This window comes from Bactrocera neohumeralis, chromosome 2 (assembly GCF_024586455.1).
Source record: "Bactrocera neohumeralis isolate Rockhampton chromosome 2, APGP_CSIRO_Bneo_wtdbg2-racon-allhic-juicebox.fasta_v2, whole genome shotgun sequence".
Classification (NCBI taxonomy): Eukaryota; Metazoa; Arthropoda; class Insecta; order Diptera; family Tephritidae; genus Bactrocera; species Bactrocera neohumeralis.
The window spans coordinates 45,600,803-45,616,210 of NC_065919.1; the positions used below are offsets into that span (position 1 = coordinate 45,600,803).

The following is a 15,408-nucleotide window of genomic DNA, read 5'->3' on the forward strand; positions in this document are numbered from 1 at the left end:
AGCTAGAGCTTAAAACTTGAGAAAAATATATATAAAATTTTCACACATTTTCGCCCATACCGCACATATGTATGTATGTGTGTGTGTGTGACTGTGTGTACAAACAGGTAGTAGCCATACAAAAATGCTTTCGCTACCCGAATACACTGTTGTGCCACCCTCACTCGGCTACACACACACACACAGGCACATACGGCTCTATCTACCTGTGCAGCGAGCTTTAAGCTAGGCGATCGTTATAGGCCGTTTCGACATATCTACTTTGTAGATACACATATGTATATGCGCGTCGCTATATGCTACTTATGGGCATTTTAAACAAAATTATTTTAAATGTTTGATTACAAGGAATCGTTAACTTCAGTCGATTTTGTGATTTGTGAGCGCTTCGAGATCGCTACGCTACGCGCGCTCACACTTACGTGCCGCGTGCCCGCCGCTACCGTTTGTCGCATTGAAATTCGCTTTTTTTTATAGCCACAACAAGTGAATTGAATTGTATAGAAAAAGTATATATAAAACAGCGGGAAAATTAAACAATCGCCATAAAGTTAAATGAAATTAAGCGAGGTTAACAAAAACACAATCACACGCCCCTCGGTAATTGGTACACCCACCTGCGGCAGTGTCGCGCTGGAGCTGGAGCAGTTTTTTGGCAATCGCTTTGCAAATCGGGCCACATTGTTGTGAACGCTTTTGCAGTTCGTGCGTAGTGAGTGCCGGCGCGCTTGTCTGTTGCATCCTGCAGTGTTGAACGTGGTGTTTGGAGCGCCTGCGCGCGCCTTTTGTGTTCGAAAAGCTCAACTTTGACGGGAGTGCGCTTCACAGCGCGCGCGTGTTTTGCCAAAATGAAGTTTTTCGACGTTTTTTGCTTCAGACAAAGTGGGTGTTATTAGTTGAAGCGTCTTGAAGACGCCACCTCATATCAATTTCCATATGTCGCCTTGTCTTTCATTTAAATCATAATCACTCATTTGCGCTGATTTATTTGTTTCCTATTTAAATTTTTACACTCTATTTCGCCGTATTAGTCACTTGTGTCGTATTTTTCCATATCAGCGGGCACATTAGCATTTAATTACTTTTTAATGTTAATGCAATATCGCAGGATTTTGTCACAGTGATTGATGATGGCCAATTACGAAATCGAAAGTGAATTATTGCACGTGTGACAGTGTAGCGTAGATATGACGACCTTCGAAGAAAATAAATTTAAATTTTTGTGGTGGTGCTTCTACTAAATAAAGTAAATAAAGGAGAGCACATTGCAAACCAAAAAATTTCTTCTAAAAAAATATATATTTGGTTGTGCGATTTGAGGACCTGTATATTGTTACCTGGAATACAAAACAACGTATTATCAAAACAAGAAAAATCGTTAACTTCGGCTGCACCGAAGCTGATATACCCTTCACAGGTGCATTTGTTTTAGTAACTATGTGTTCAGTTTGTATGGAAGCTATGTGCTATAGTAATCCGATCTGAACAATTTTTTCGGAGATTATGTTATTACCTTAAGCAATAATCCATGTCAAATTTCGTGGAGATACCACGTCAAATGCGAAAGTTTTCCATACAAGAACTCGATTTCGATCGTTCAGTTTGTATGGCAGCTATATGCTATAATGGTCCGATATCGGCAGTTCCGACAAATGAGCAGCTTCTTAAAGAGAAAATGATCTTTGCAAAATTTCAAAACGATTTCTTAAAAACTGAGGGACTAGTTCGTATATATACAGACAGACGGACATGGCTAAATCGACTCAGCTCAACATACTGATCATTTATATATACATATATACTTTATAGGGTCTCCGACGCTTCCTTCTGGCTGTTACAAACTTCGTGACAAACTTAATATACCCTGTTCACGGTATAAAAAATTAAAATTTAATTTTTTTTGCTTAAGTTGTAAGATTTCAAGCATCCACTCTCAGATATAAGCAATATATAATAATTTTAGAACCAAAACTCAAATTTTAGTTCAATAAGAGTAGTTTCCATTATATCGATTTTTCTTCGCCTGTAAACTTATGAAAAGTGATGTTACATTATTTTGTATTTTAAGTGAGGATATAGATAATACATTTTTGTAAACGTTAAAAACTATAGAGATTCAAAAAAAATTAAAATATTGTGACTTTAATAAAGTAATAAAATAAAATATTTGACTACACTTCCTAAATTTCAAAACCGTTTCTTGGGATCATTTCGAGTTTAATGTGTGAAAAATAACCGAAGTTTAAATAGCAACAATTTGTCAAAAATACAACCGAAAATCAGTAATAGATTTTCGAAAATATTTAAAAAATTTCAAAATATTTTTGTATTTGTTTTATTATTTAAATCTAATAAGATAATAATTTCGATATAATTGTATATAAAAAAAAATTTAAATATAAAAAAAAATTATTAAAAACAATTATTAAAAAAAGATTTCTCCTATGTCATTTACAAAGAATTAAAAATACCCTAAAAGACTTAAATAATTTGACAGAAAAAATGTTTCAGTAATATCTTGTTTAAAAGAATATTTCCGGTTAAGAACCCCTATCAATTTTACGACATTTTCTTTATTCATTCAATTTTAATAAATCATTGCTATCTACAGTTATTTGCATATTTTTTGCAATATTTGTTTGTATATGACAAGATGCGATGATCGAGTTGATGAATGAATGGTTGAGTCATACAAAAATAATTACTACAAATGTGCGAAAATGGATTTTTCAATGTAAATAGCATTTTCTACAAAAGCCTAGACACACTAATGTAATTACTAACAAGCTAGTGTAAATTGAAGCAAGTTAGTATATTCTTTTTAATAATTAAAAAAAACTTTTTTAGTTTATCCCGAAAGATGTGAGCTCAGAGAATTTGAAAAATAAATTTAAAAAAATAATATCTTCAAAACTCGAGCAAAATTATTTGCCAAAGAGAGGAACATACAGTAATCACCTGGTGCCAGACCGAAACTATAAATGAATGCATTAGATTTTCCCAACCAAACTCCCGTAGCTTCTCAATCGTAAATCGTAGCTGGTCTCAATCATTGTGTTGACCCATTGGAACACAATTACTTTCCTATTAGCCACTTCTGGGTGTTTACTTACCTCAGACGGTTCAATTGCTGACAGTACATGTCCGTATTGAGAGTTTGGCCGTAGGGAAGCAGCTCATACATACTAGATGATTCCCTGCTAAATCCACCAAACACATTGTAAAACCTTCATTTTCTGGTTTAGTCACCGTTTACACCAACTCACAGCGTTTCGACCACGACTGTTTTCGTTTGACGTTGTCCTAAGTGACCAAATTTTCATCAAAAGTAACCATCCACTTGCTGATAAGACGGGTATGGTACTATTTACAATGAGGTACAAAATCCCGCCATGGAAACTCCCGAGACTCGATGGGTTTGAATTGACAATTACTTGGACCTGTGAGTAATTTTGGAAAGCAAGCTGATGTGGAAACTTAATGTGGAGGAGAGAGTGAAAAAGCCCAGTGGTGCGCTATATGCATGTAAGAAAATGCTTGGGTCTACATGGGGGCCTATTACCTGGCCTCATGCATTGGTGCTACACAGCGGTAGTCAAGCCATTCTTACTTTATGGTGCTCTAGTGTTCAAAATTTCATTCTCTGTATAACGCTCTGAATAGAAAGATTTCTCCACCTACCACCAATTGATTTTGCAGTAGAAAGCTTTGCGGCAGCTGCAAGATTGTTGAAATTAGGTGAGTTCTCTACAAGGACCTTCAGGCATACCTCATTAAGCGGGGGGCTGGTGGAAAATTAGGCCATATGTCCATACGCTTTATTTGGGAAAAATCGCTAAAATCATCGACGAGTGGCCCTTAGGAAAACCCGTTTGCTTTTTACTCACACGGTCTCGAAAGAACTGCCAGACGGCTGTTGGCTTCCTGACAGGTCACAACCTACTGGCATCACATCACGCATAAGTGATGACGATACGCTGGAACACCTCCTATGTTCTTTTCCAGCACTATCTAGAACTCGACTCAAGTATCTAGGATCGTCGGAATTCAAAGAACTGGACGAAGTTTCAAACGTAGATTTCAAGTCGCTCTTAAAGTTTGCAAAAAAAGTTGAAGTTCCTATGTGACGAATTCTTCACCTCAAATTAAACTGAACCTCCATCGGGCATTACTAAGGGCCAGTAGATCTATGTATGGCGTAATAGCCGGATAGTATAACATTACTTAACCTTCCACTTCAAAAATTGATCGATTTTATTACTTATAGCTATTTTTTACAATTTTACAATTGGTCTTCATATTTGACTAAACCGAAATTGCTGATGATTGACTTCTACAGTCTCAGTACCATCAACACTTTTTCTGCCAATTGGCTTGCCTTTGGCCTATCCAGCGTATTTTCTATTTGTTGGTGTCCGCCTTGGAAGCGTGAATCAATCGCAAAACTGTCTGAGAGGTTTCCCTTAGCATGAAATTATCTTTCTAACGCCTTATTGCGTAGCACGATCACACTTGTGAACACTAGATATGGAATACTAAAACCATCTAACGAAAAAATAATGGATATCTTTTACTACTATTAGACCTAATATAACTTGAAATTAAGGGATTTTCACTGACGTGTGAATACGGGTTAATTAATCTATAATAAGTTGCATAGTGGCACTCATATTAGACCTTGTTCACACAAAAATTTATAGCCTTTAACAAAATAGAATAAGCCAGCAGTGTATTTATAAAGAAGGCATGCGCAAAAAAATTAAAAGTTGATAAACAAATATTATGAATAAAATAACTCATCGCATCGCTTTTGATGACCCACATTTGGTTACATAGTTGCATCTTCAACGCTCCCCACAAATTTTTTAATAGATCCGTGTGTGTGCTTGTGTGACGAATTGTCGTGTCGTCGCTTAAATTAAAAATTCACTAAAAATATCACATGGATTGTCGCCTGCCACCACTTTTCTTTTAGTTTGTAATTTAGCATGCGCTGTGCCAAATTTCTCGAGTCAGCAGACGTTGGCGCCTGTCGCCCACCTGCACCCACAACTTGACTACCAACAAAAAATGCAGCCAGCAACAAAACCAACATGCATTTCTTACAATCAGCGCCAAGATTTTATAGCGATTTACTTTACCCTCACTTTGCTATTCTTCGGCATTCTACAGAAGTGAGAAGTAAGTGTTTACCTTTGGTTTTAATAAAAAATAAAAAGAAAATAAAAATGTTTTTGTTACGCACAAATTTGTCATTTGCAAAAAAAATAGACAGACTTTTTGTTTCCCAAATGTTCCAATTTTTGTAGACTGAGAAATTTAATTGTGTGGAATTTTAAAGAAAATAATGAAGCAATTTCTTCATGTGTGCACGTTGCCGCACCTATCAAATATATCACTTTAAGGGTTAAGCCACTCTAGAGCCCTTAAAAAGGCTCCAAAAATTGCCAGTAAATTTTTGTACAACCCCTCAAAGCTTCCGGAATACTGAAGTATTTTCCACACAGAAGCCTTTGAGGCCAGGAAAGCGGCTGTGCTAGCTAACAACGCAGGAAAAAGAATAAATATATACGTCGATAGCCTGACTGCATCGTATGCTCTTAGAAGCAGGGAGATAGTAGATGTAGCGGCTGCCAAAAAGTGGCTCCATATATACTGAGTTCCGGGCCAAAAAAGAATTCCGGAAATGTAATCACAGGTCACAATCTACTGTCATCATATGCGAGCCAGATTGGCATAGGTAACGATGACACATGCAGACAGTGCAGAGAAGTAGGCACGGGAGAGACGTTGAATCACCTACCATGACGCTGTCCAGCATCTTCTAGAATTCGTAATTAGACATCAAGTGGCTCTTAAAGTTCGCAAAAGGCGTTGACGTCCTGTATGACCTCAAATTAAACGGAATGGTGTTACTAAGGACCAATGGGTGTATGTATGCCATGACTGCCGGCCAGTATAACCTAATTTGATCTAAAAAGATCTACGTGTTGAAGCTGACCGACCCAAATGCTTCCACACTACTGTGAATTGGTTAGGGAAAAATATTTTCTCAGTATTCTACCAATTTAGTTTCCTGCTTATTAGCATTATATCGATTTTTGTCTTACGATTTTCGTATTTATTTCTTCTACGAAGAAGGGACAAGATTCGAAACAAAGAGCAGTTTTATTTAACGCATTTTTTTCTTAAGTTGTAAAAACTTTGCGGCTTACGTAATTTCCACAGGATGATGCATCATAACCCTGTTTTCATTGAATTTATTTTTGAACAAAATTTTATTGAGTGTAATTCCATATAACTCATGATGGTTACAGAGAACAGTTCGTAGAGTTGTTCATGCTCCTACACAACCTTAAGAGTCACCTTATCGTAATGAGCTTCTATAAAGAGTATAAAGTTCTCGTTATTTTTCGGTTATTTTAATATATATTTATATAGTGATGTTGAAAAGTAGAACTTCTAGAATTGTGTTCTTCTCCATAATCTAAAGGTAGTATTTTCAACACACGTCTACTATTTTCTGCAAATTTAAAAATAAGTTCTTAGAGCCGTACTAATAGTCATAATTATACCCTGAACAGGGTATATTAAATTTGCCACGAAGTTTGTAACACCCAGAAGGAAGTGTCGGAGACCCTATAAAGTATATACATATATAAATATATGATCAGTATGTTGAGCTGAGTCGATTTAGCCATGTCCGTCTGTCTGTCTGTCCGTCTGTATATATACGAACTAGTCCCTCAGTTTTTAAGATATCGTTTTGAAATTTTGCAAACGTCATTTTCTCTTCAAGAAGCTGCTCATTTGTCGGAACTGCCGATATCGGACCACTATCACATATAGCTGCCATACAAACTGAACGATCGGAATCAAGTTCTTGTATGGAAAACTTTCGCAACGTTGTTTGACGTGGTCTTCACGAAATTTGACATGGATTACTGCTTAAGATAATAATATAATCTCCGAACAAATGTTTCAGATCGGATTACTTTAGCATATAACTTCCATACAAACAGAAGCCGGTTACGTCTTTAGATTTACTTAAACACATAGTTACTAAAAGAAATGCACCTGTGAAGGGTATATTAGCTACGGTGCAGCCGAAGTTAACTTTTTTTCTTGTTTAAATAATTTTTTATTTCGAGCAACTTTTTTTTTAATTTTTGATGGCATCTCTGCGACTTAACATGGAGTTTACAATAAAAACCGTTACAATGTCTTTAATTAATGAGCATTATTCCTCCTAGACATATATTCAGAACTTCTTTTTTTATGTTTTAAGGCTATTCACGTTGTTGTAAAGTCTGTAACACCTCGATATAGTGGTTATCATTATATTTTTACGAAGTCTCATTCTTTTTGGGATTCCCACGACTTGTAGCCAGAATATAGTGCTCAAAACCTCAGTTGTTCTGCATTCCCATTCAATTACATACATATTTCATTGGTTGTTGCACATGTTTTGTCGTTTCGCTCCTTTGTTTTGATTTTAAATTGAAGCGTGTCAAAATGAAATCGAATACTACAGGTTAATGAACGTCATTCATCGAAGACGTACAAAAATGTTAAAACAAACAAAAAACAGCGCTCGTTTGGGGACGCGTGTGGAGAGGCGATTTCGTAACGCAGGTGTATGTGCGTATGTGTGTCGGTCTATTAACGGCCATTATTTTGTTGTTGAATGTAAACGCTTTTGAAAAATATGCATTCAAGCATACTTGTTTTATGACAACGTGCTGACGGCGAATTTGCTGAAATTTACGCCCATAAGTTTGTTTACATATACATATGTACGTGGCTGTATGTATGTATTGCCATATTAAGTATTTACAAATTTTAAATGGTTCTTCGTTTGTTTGTATGTACGAAAAGAACAAGCGCAAGGTTTAATTGACAGATAGCGCTTTAATCGCCTCGCGTCGCTTCGCCTCCTTAATGGCGATTTGGCAAGTATTTATGTTTGCTGGTCCGGTCCATGAACCAACGCCTAGACATTGGACTTATGCATATAAATACAACCATTTATGGACATACAACATGTGTATATACATATATACATTATTGCCATACAAGTTTGATTATTCGTGTGCATTATGTCAACTCGTTCCGCTCGCTATCAGCTCAAGAATGTATTTTTCATGCAAAAGAAAACACGAAATATAAATTAAGAAGAATAATTGATGTAATCTACGAAAGCCCTTTGCCCAGTACACATACGAGGTTGGTTTAATCAGTCCGTCCGTCGTGAAGTAACGATACTATAGCCCCGCTATCGGTAGAATAGAAAAGTTTGGCCAGCGCTGGGCAATCATCCGCTCTTGAGCTATCCAAAATCCTTTTGTCCCCAGATCGTAGAACTACTTCTGACTTCTTTGCCCTCAGTAAGGCTAGCCTCTCCTATTTGTGGAGACTCTAAGCTTGAGAATCTTGTCGGATGCCAACTGCAGAAGCGGTATCGAAAAATACGAGGTGAAAACATTTCAAAACTTCCTTCTTGATCGTGTTCGCAAAATTAAGGATTAAAAACTTGGAAGCTCATACTTTCAGTTATCCCACCGAGCTGGTGAATATAGAAATTAAACGCCTAAGCAATTTTCAATTGACCATGAGACGCTTTGCCGAATTATAAGATCGGATACAGTAGTTCTGTTGATACTCAGTTCAACGGCGATCAGCCTGGATCAGTCATCGTCCGTAACCTTAGCCTAACTACTGTTAACTGTCATTTGTGAACATGCAGTTGTCATATTTTGACAAGCTATGTCTTTCAACGTGTATTTGAGAGAGCTTGAAAGTTGATGATATCGAGAATTGAGAAAATATCTTCTTCTTCTTTATTGGCGTTTACAACAGGCCACCAGTCGTTCTTCTTTTTCGCTGTCTGGCGCCAATTTGAAGCTACCAAGTGTAGCCAGGTCTTCTCCATCTGGTCTTTTCAACGGAGTGGATGTCTTCTTCTTCACCTGTTCCCCCGGCGGGTACTGCGTTGAATACTCTCAGAGCTGGAGCGTTTTCATTCATTCGGATGACATGACCTAGTCAGCGTAGCCGTTGTCTCTTAATTCGCTGAACTATATATCGTACAGCTCATTGTTCCATCAACTGCGGTATTCTCCATTGCCAAAGCGCGAAATAAATCTTTAGCAGAAGTTATTCTCGTAACGGATATCTGATGACTTCATCGTTATAACTGCCAACAGTGTACGGGGATGATGAGTGACTTGAGCGATTTTTCGTCTTGTGGTTCACAACTCGGACCCATAAGCTTCCTACTTTTTCAGTTTGGAGAAAGCAGAACTAACGGCACGGTTGTTGAGTTCAAGAGTTATTCCGGCGTTGGATATCTGTGACTTTTAGAATATTGTTATAACTGTCATCAGCGATACAGCTCATATTATTTTCTCAGCAAAAGATTGCAGAAATCACACGATAGGGAGTCTCCTTGTCTGAAACCTCGTTTCACAAAATTTGTGATTCCTGAGCGATATGAGCAACACTTTCCTTTGATATCTCTAAAGTTTCTGCCATCTCAATATAATTCATTCCTTCATACTTCAGAAAATAATCTTTAAGTAATTTTGACAATTGCTGCCTAGTTGACTATCCTTGGCCGGATGAAAATTCAGCCATCCCGGTTACTTAGACCAGATTGTCGTGGGATCGATTGTTCACTATTTTCATTGTCTTTGGTGTTCATACCAGGTATAGCCTGTACGGAAAATAGCCAGTCTCTTACTAATCCTCAAATCATTGTTTTTGATTATCAGCAGCATTTTACCAAATGAATCGCATTCCATTAACACACAAAAAATTTCACTTTTTTCAAAATATCAAAATTTGCAACGCTCTGATATCTGAGTAACCAATTGTTCGTCAGCTGTGATTTATTCACCTGCCTTTCGGACATCTTTCAGTATAACAACAAAACATTTGGTTTCAGTTTTAATGACTCATGGCAATAGAAAGACCTGCTTGCATGTTATATTGGCGCCGGTGATGGTTTTCAAGATCTGAGTAAGTGCCAAGTTCGTTGCGAACGCTTCCGGTGTAATTATAACTTGAAGGAGTAAAAAATTTGGAAAACAACCTCAAGATTTCACTCGAAAAAGTGTGATCATTGCTTGGAATTTGTTTTCATTTTCATGACTTGACACTATTATGCCAATGACCTATCGAACGGCCCTCGTATGAACACAAACTCTAACAATATGCCATATGCGGGTTGGTTTCATGATGAATGAGCTTGTTGATAGCCGCATCAATATTGTGTTGCACTAAATATTTCATTAATCAGCAACAACTTTCGCACAACCACATCCCTACTTTCTTCAGCTTGTTCATAAAGATATCGCCATTTGTCGTGCATACAAGTAAAACGATTAGCTTGCCGATTTTGGTAATTTGTTATTATTTCGCAGAAAGAAAAAATGAACACAAAAACCATACCAAGAATCGCAGCGGAAAACATATTTTTGCTCACACTCCGCTTATTTTGCCATAATTTTACCTTGACGCTTTGCGTGGCTTGCGGTGAACGCGCTGGTAGTCAGACGTCATTTTGAATGGCGAACGCGTCAACAGCATTCAGTTTTATGACCGCGCACTTGAAGGTTTCTTTTTTGCGGTTTGCGTGAAGAATAAATAGTTTTTCTTGCAATGTTTTTATTTTATCTTTTCTCACTTCATTTGTTTGCAATTTTTTGTGATGATTTTTTTTTTCAATACCTTCACCAGCTTTTGGGTTTGCTTATTTTCTGCGGTTTCTATTTTGTTTGCATAGTCAAAACAAAAAAGCAATATATTTCTTTCAATACCGTTCCACTGTGTCTTTAATATTATGCGTATAAGTATTTATACAAAATTTTGCTGGATATCCTGCTCAAGACTGGGCAAAATTTTTTTTCTGGTTTTGATTTATGTGGTAATAATAATATAAATTATAGTGAAAATATATTATCACTTAGCGACCCGAATCGCCGGTATTTACCAAGTGGGTATGTAGGAGTGAGCGAAATATATACTCCCCATTTAAAGGAATTAGTTACCTATAACCGTCATCTAACAGGCTTGGCTGAAAAGTTCGTAGGCTAGCCAGGTCTCTTCAACGGAGTGGAGGTCTTCCTCTTCCTCTGCTTCCCCCGTCGGGTACTCCGTCGAAGACTCTCAGAGGTGGAGTGTTTTCCCCCATTCGGACGACATGACCTAGCCATCGTGGTCGCTGTCTCTTAATTCGCTGAACTATGTCAATGTAGTCATATATCTCATAAAGCTCATCGTTCCATCGAATGCGATATTCGTCGTTGCCAATGCGTAAAAGACAATAATCTGCCGAAGAACCTTTCTCTCGAAAACTCGTAACGCCGACTCATCAGTTGTTGTCATCGTCCATGCCTCTGCACCATATAGCAGGACGAGTATGATAATTAACTTGTGGGGTTTGGCCTTTGTTCATCGAGAGAGGACTTTACTTCTCGCCTACTCAGTCCGAAGTAGCACCTGTTGGCAAGAGTCATTCTGCGTTGGATTTCGAGGCTGAAATAGTTTGATTTAGTTAAAAAAAGGATCAAAATGAATTTCGTGTGATTTTAAAATACTGCTTTTTGGGCGGAAAGTACTGTTAAATACAAGGTTAGGCTTGATCAACATTATTTGGACTCTGCACCAGGGAAATCAACCGTTCGCTATAATCGTTGTATCGCTCTTGCGGCAATATAATTGCTACTCGACGCCAGCAGTGTAGTGCCATCCTCATAAGTTGCCGTAATTGTGAAGTCAGAATTCATCACTTGCAGGTCAGCTGTGTAGAGAATGTAGACAACTGGTGCAGGAACGTTGCCTTGAGGTATACGGTATAGGTTGTCGTACACCATCGCTTATCGGCATCACGACATCTGATGAAAGACTTCCAATTATGGATATATGAGTCGTAAGGCATGGATAGTTTTTCTTTTTTACTTATGTAATACCTGTAGGTGTAGGTGCTAGACCTTGTCGAATGCTTGCGGGATGTAAGTATTGTTTCTCCTCCTACAGAGGCGTAAATCTGCATTTAAACAATTAGAAATAAAATAACTAGCATTAGGATAACAAGTCGATGGTCAACGACCAGATGCTCAGGCTAACCAGGTTTCGGGATCAAAACTATCTCAGCACATTTCCCTTGAGAAAGAAATATCAGAATTTGAGCACACCATTAACTAGCTTGACGATGATAAAAATCGAAATATCGTTACTTAAACTGAATGAATTTGTTGTCATTCAATATTCAAATTTTATATGAAGTTTGTCAAACAAATGTCATAATGTGAACTAGTCGTTAGAACGCTGATTAAATCATTCTACAACAAAATATGATAAAATTCACAAATAATTATTACTATCATATATATACATATATGTACATACATATATTACTTGAGATTAGTCAACAATTATATTTTTATTCAACTTAATGTTTTATTAATGAATTATGTACATATATACATAATTTTTCTTAAATAATCAAATAGTCTAAATTTTTTTCGTATTTAATTTATAATTAATTATGTATTTTTATTAAAAATAATTAGAATAATACAAACATTATTTTGTCTTAATTTACAAATTATTTTCCACCAACGTTATGTACATGCATATGTACATGTATGGACTTTCTCAAAACTTTTCTTAGAAAAAAGAGAGCATTGCTTTATTTCATGTGCTTTCTGCAATCTTGTGTGAACAACAACGTCGATATGTGTTTGCTCATTCCGTGCATGTTTCTTATCACCTTTCATCAACACGCATTTCTTGTGGTTTAGAAATACCGTTGAGGCGCTACAAAATTCTCCAACGTTTGTGGAAGTATGCAAGCTCGTGTGGAACATGCGTTTGTACGTCTCTCAAATAATAAGTAGAGTATGTATGTACTTAGTTATGTTTGCAAAATGTCGTGTAAACTATAAAAACATGTTCTATTTGCATATATGAGCAAAATATAGTAAGACTTCATAATTTTAAAATTCTTAATTTATTCTTCAAAATCTATGTCGTCCCCCTCAAAGTAATCCCCTTGGCATCAACACTGTTGTATTTTTCAATCTTCGAAACAGTTCTTTAAGTCAATTTTTGGAATAGCAACCAATGCGCGTAGCGATTCACGTTTAATGTTTTCAATTGACTTAAAACGGTTTCTCCAGAGCAGTCGTTTGAGTTTGCTGAATAGCCAGAAGTCACACTGAGCTAAATCAGACGAATAAGGAGGTTGCGGCACGATATTGGTTGAAAATTTGGCGAAAAACTCACGAAAAATCAATGAGGTATGTGACGGTGCATTATCGTGGTGCAAAACCCAAGAGTTGTCGACACATATGTAATTCCGGCCTTTCTTTTAAGAATATCTTCTCGCATGACACTGAAATTGTAGTCCTTGTTGACAGTTGAGCCGGTCGGAAGGAATTCGGAGAGCACCACACCTCAATAATCGAAGAAACTTTTCAAAATAACCTTGTTTTTTTTACCTGCTTTGACGTGCCTCGATATTCGACGATCAATCGACTGTTTCCGGGTCGTAAGCATAGATCCAAGACTCATAGCCAGTAATAATGCGTTTCATGACATACTGATAGTCGGAAAGCATTGCTTTACAGATGTTAACGCGACGCTGTTTTTCGAAAAAAAATGTAGTTTTTGGAACCAATCACGCTTTCACGTTTCTTAGGCCCAAATGATCTCTTAAAATGTGTTTCACTGATCCTTCCGACATTCGAACAATGCCCGTAAGATCTTTGATTGTTAATCGTCGATTCTCAAGCACCAATTCCTTTATTTTATTGACATGTTGATCATGAATTGCTGTTGACAGCTGTCCTGGACGTGTTCTCGAATAATTATCACCAAAGTCCTTTTCGAACATTCTGAACGTTTCGGCACCAGAGATTGAATTCCATACATACAATTTAAAGGAACTTTTTGTTGTTGAATAATTTCAATCATCATAAAAATCGCCGAATGCACTTTATGTACTTCAGGAAAACAAGCCTATACTAAACACTAATGATTATTCAGCTCCTAGGTTTTCAAAACAAGAAAAATCGTTTACTCCGGTTGTACCATAGTTATAATATAATACCTTTCACAATTACAAATGATTCTTAAGAAAAAATTCCGATCGTTAAGTTTGTATGGAAGCTATATGCTCTAGTGATTCGATATGAAATTCGATTCCAACAAATGTGCAGCAGAAAATTACGCGTAAAAAATTTTTGGGCGATATCTCAAAAACTGAGGGACTAGTTCGCGTATATACAGACAGACAGGCAGATAATCGGACATGACTAAATCAACTTAGCTCGTTAAGCTGATAATTTAAATATATATTTTATTAGATCTCCGACGTTTCATTCTGCGCGTTACAAACTTCGTGGCAAACTTAATATACCTAGTCCAGAGTATAAATAATATTCATATTTCCATTTTTGACCGTAATTTGGCATTTGAGTCATTCGTAATGGTATAACTTGCCTAAAATATGGAAAAGAAGACTTGGTAGCATTGAAGAAAACGGTTATACTACTTTAATGAGAGTAGTGCGCAAAAATAGGGAGCCGATAATTGCCGAATCGAAAGCAGCTACTGAATTGAACGATGTATTCTCTGAGAAAATATTTATTCTAGGGTTGGAACACTTGGTTGGTGTTTGATGACAAATGTAAATGACCCCTCGGCACAAAATCCAACAGGGAACGTCTGTGATCTTTATTGATTGGAGATTTCAAAATATTTAGATCCAATACGCTTCCTGCGATATCGTCACTCCAATTTTGCAAACCGCTATCGTTCATGTCTCTGAACTGCTGGTATCTAATATCCCGACTAAACATCGTGTCGCCTAGATGCCGATACTTCAAACGTGTCTTTACATATTTTTTTATATTTATTATTTTATTTAATAAATTATTTTGTTTATTAAATCAATATTTTATTTTGATTTATTTGACAGTTTTAGTCCAATTAATAAATGAAGTTAATAACCAAAAGTTGAGGAAATTTTCCATTACTCAACAAAATTACGTCATCTAATTTTTATGTTTCCTAAATAATTTTTGATTGCAATCCACTCCTTGTATTTATATGTTTTATATATATTTAATTCGTTTTTTTTTTTTTCAATTTTCTTTAGCGCTTACTCATTATGGCGTATGACTTCACTGGCAAATTGGCCAAAAATACTTAATGCTGCCAGTTGTGTAATCTACTTTGATGGACACAAGTAAAGTTCATGTGTCAGTGTATAAATTATTTTCAAATTTTAATGCCAAATTCAAACGTTAGAGCTAACTGTAGTCACTAATCCAATGTCAAATGCTTGGAATGCGCCATAAATTTGAGTTTTCTACTCTGCTTATGCCGTCAAAAAACATT

At 36.5% G+C, this 15,408-nt stretch overlaps 2 protein-coding genes across 2 annotated transcripts in view; both read left to right on the top strand.

Annotated features, from left to right (window-relative positions):
• Positions 1–15,408, top strand: part of LOC126751339 (E3 ubiquitin-protein ligase RNF181 homolog) — a 76,275-nt gene that overhangs the window by 37,046 nt on the left and 23,821 nt on the right. The gene's annotated exons all lie outside the window — the stretch shown is intronic.
• LOC126751326 (serine/threonine-protein kinase OSR1) overlaps positions 809–15,408 on the top strand; it is a 33,212-nt gene continuing 18,612 nt past the window's right edge. The window contains exon 1 of the mRNA XM_050461509.1: positions 809–882. Within this exon, the coding sequence (XP_050317466.1) occupies positions 849–882 (34 nt within the window). The 5' untranslated portion in view covers positions 809–848. The remainder of the gene's footprint in view (positions 883–15,408) is intronic.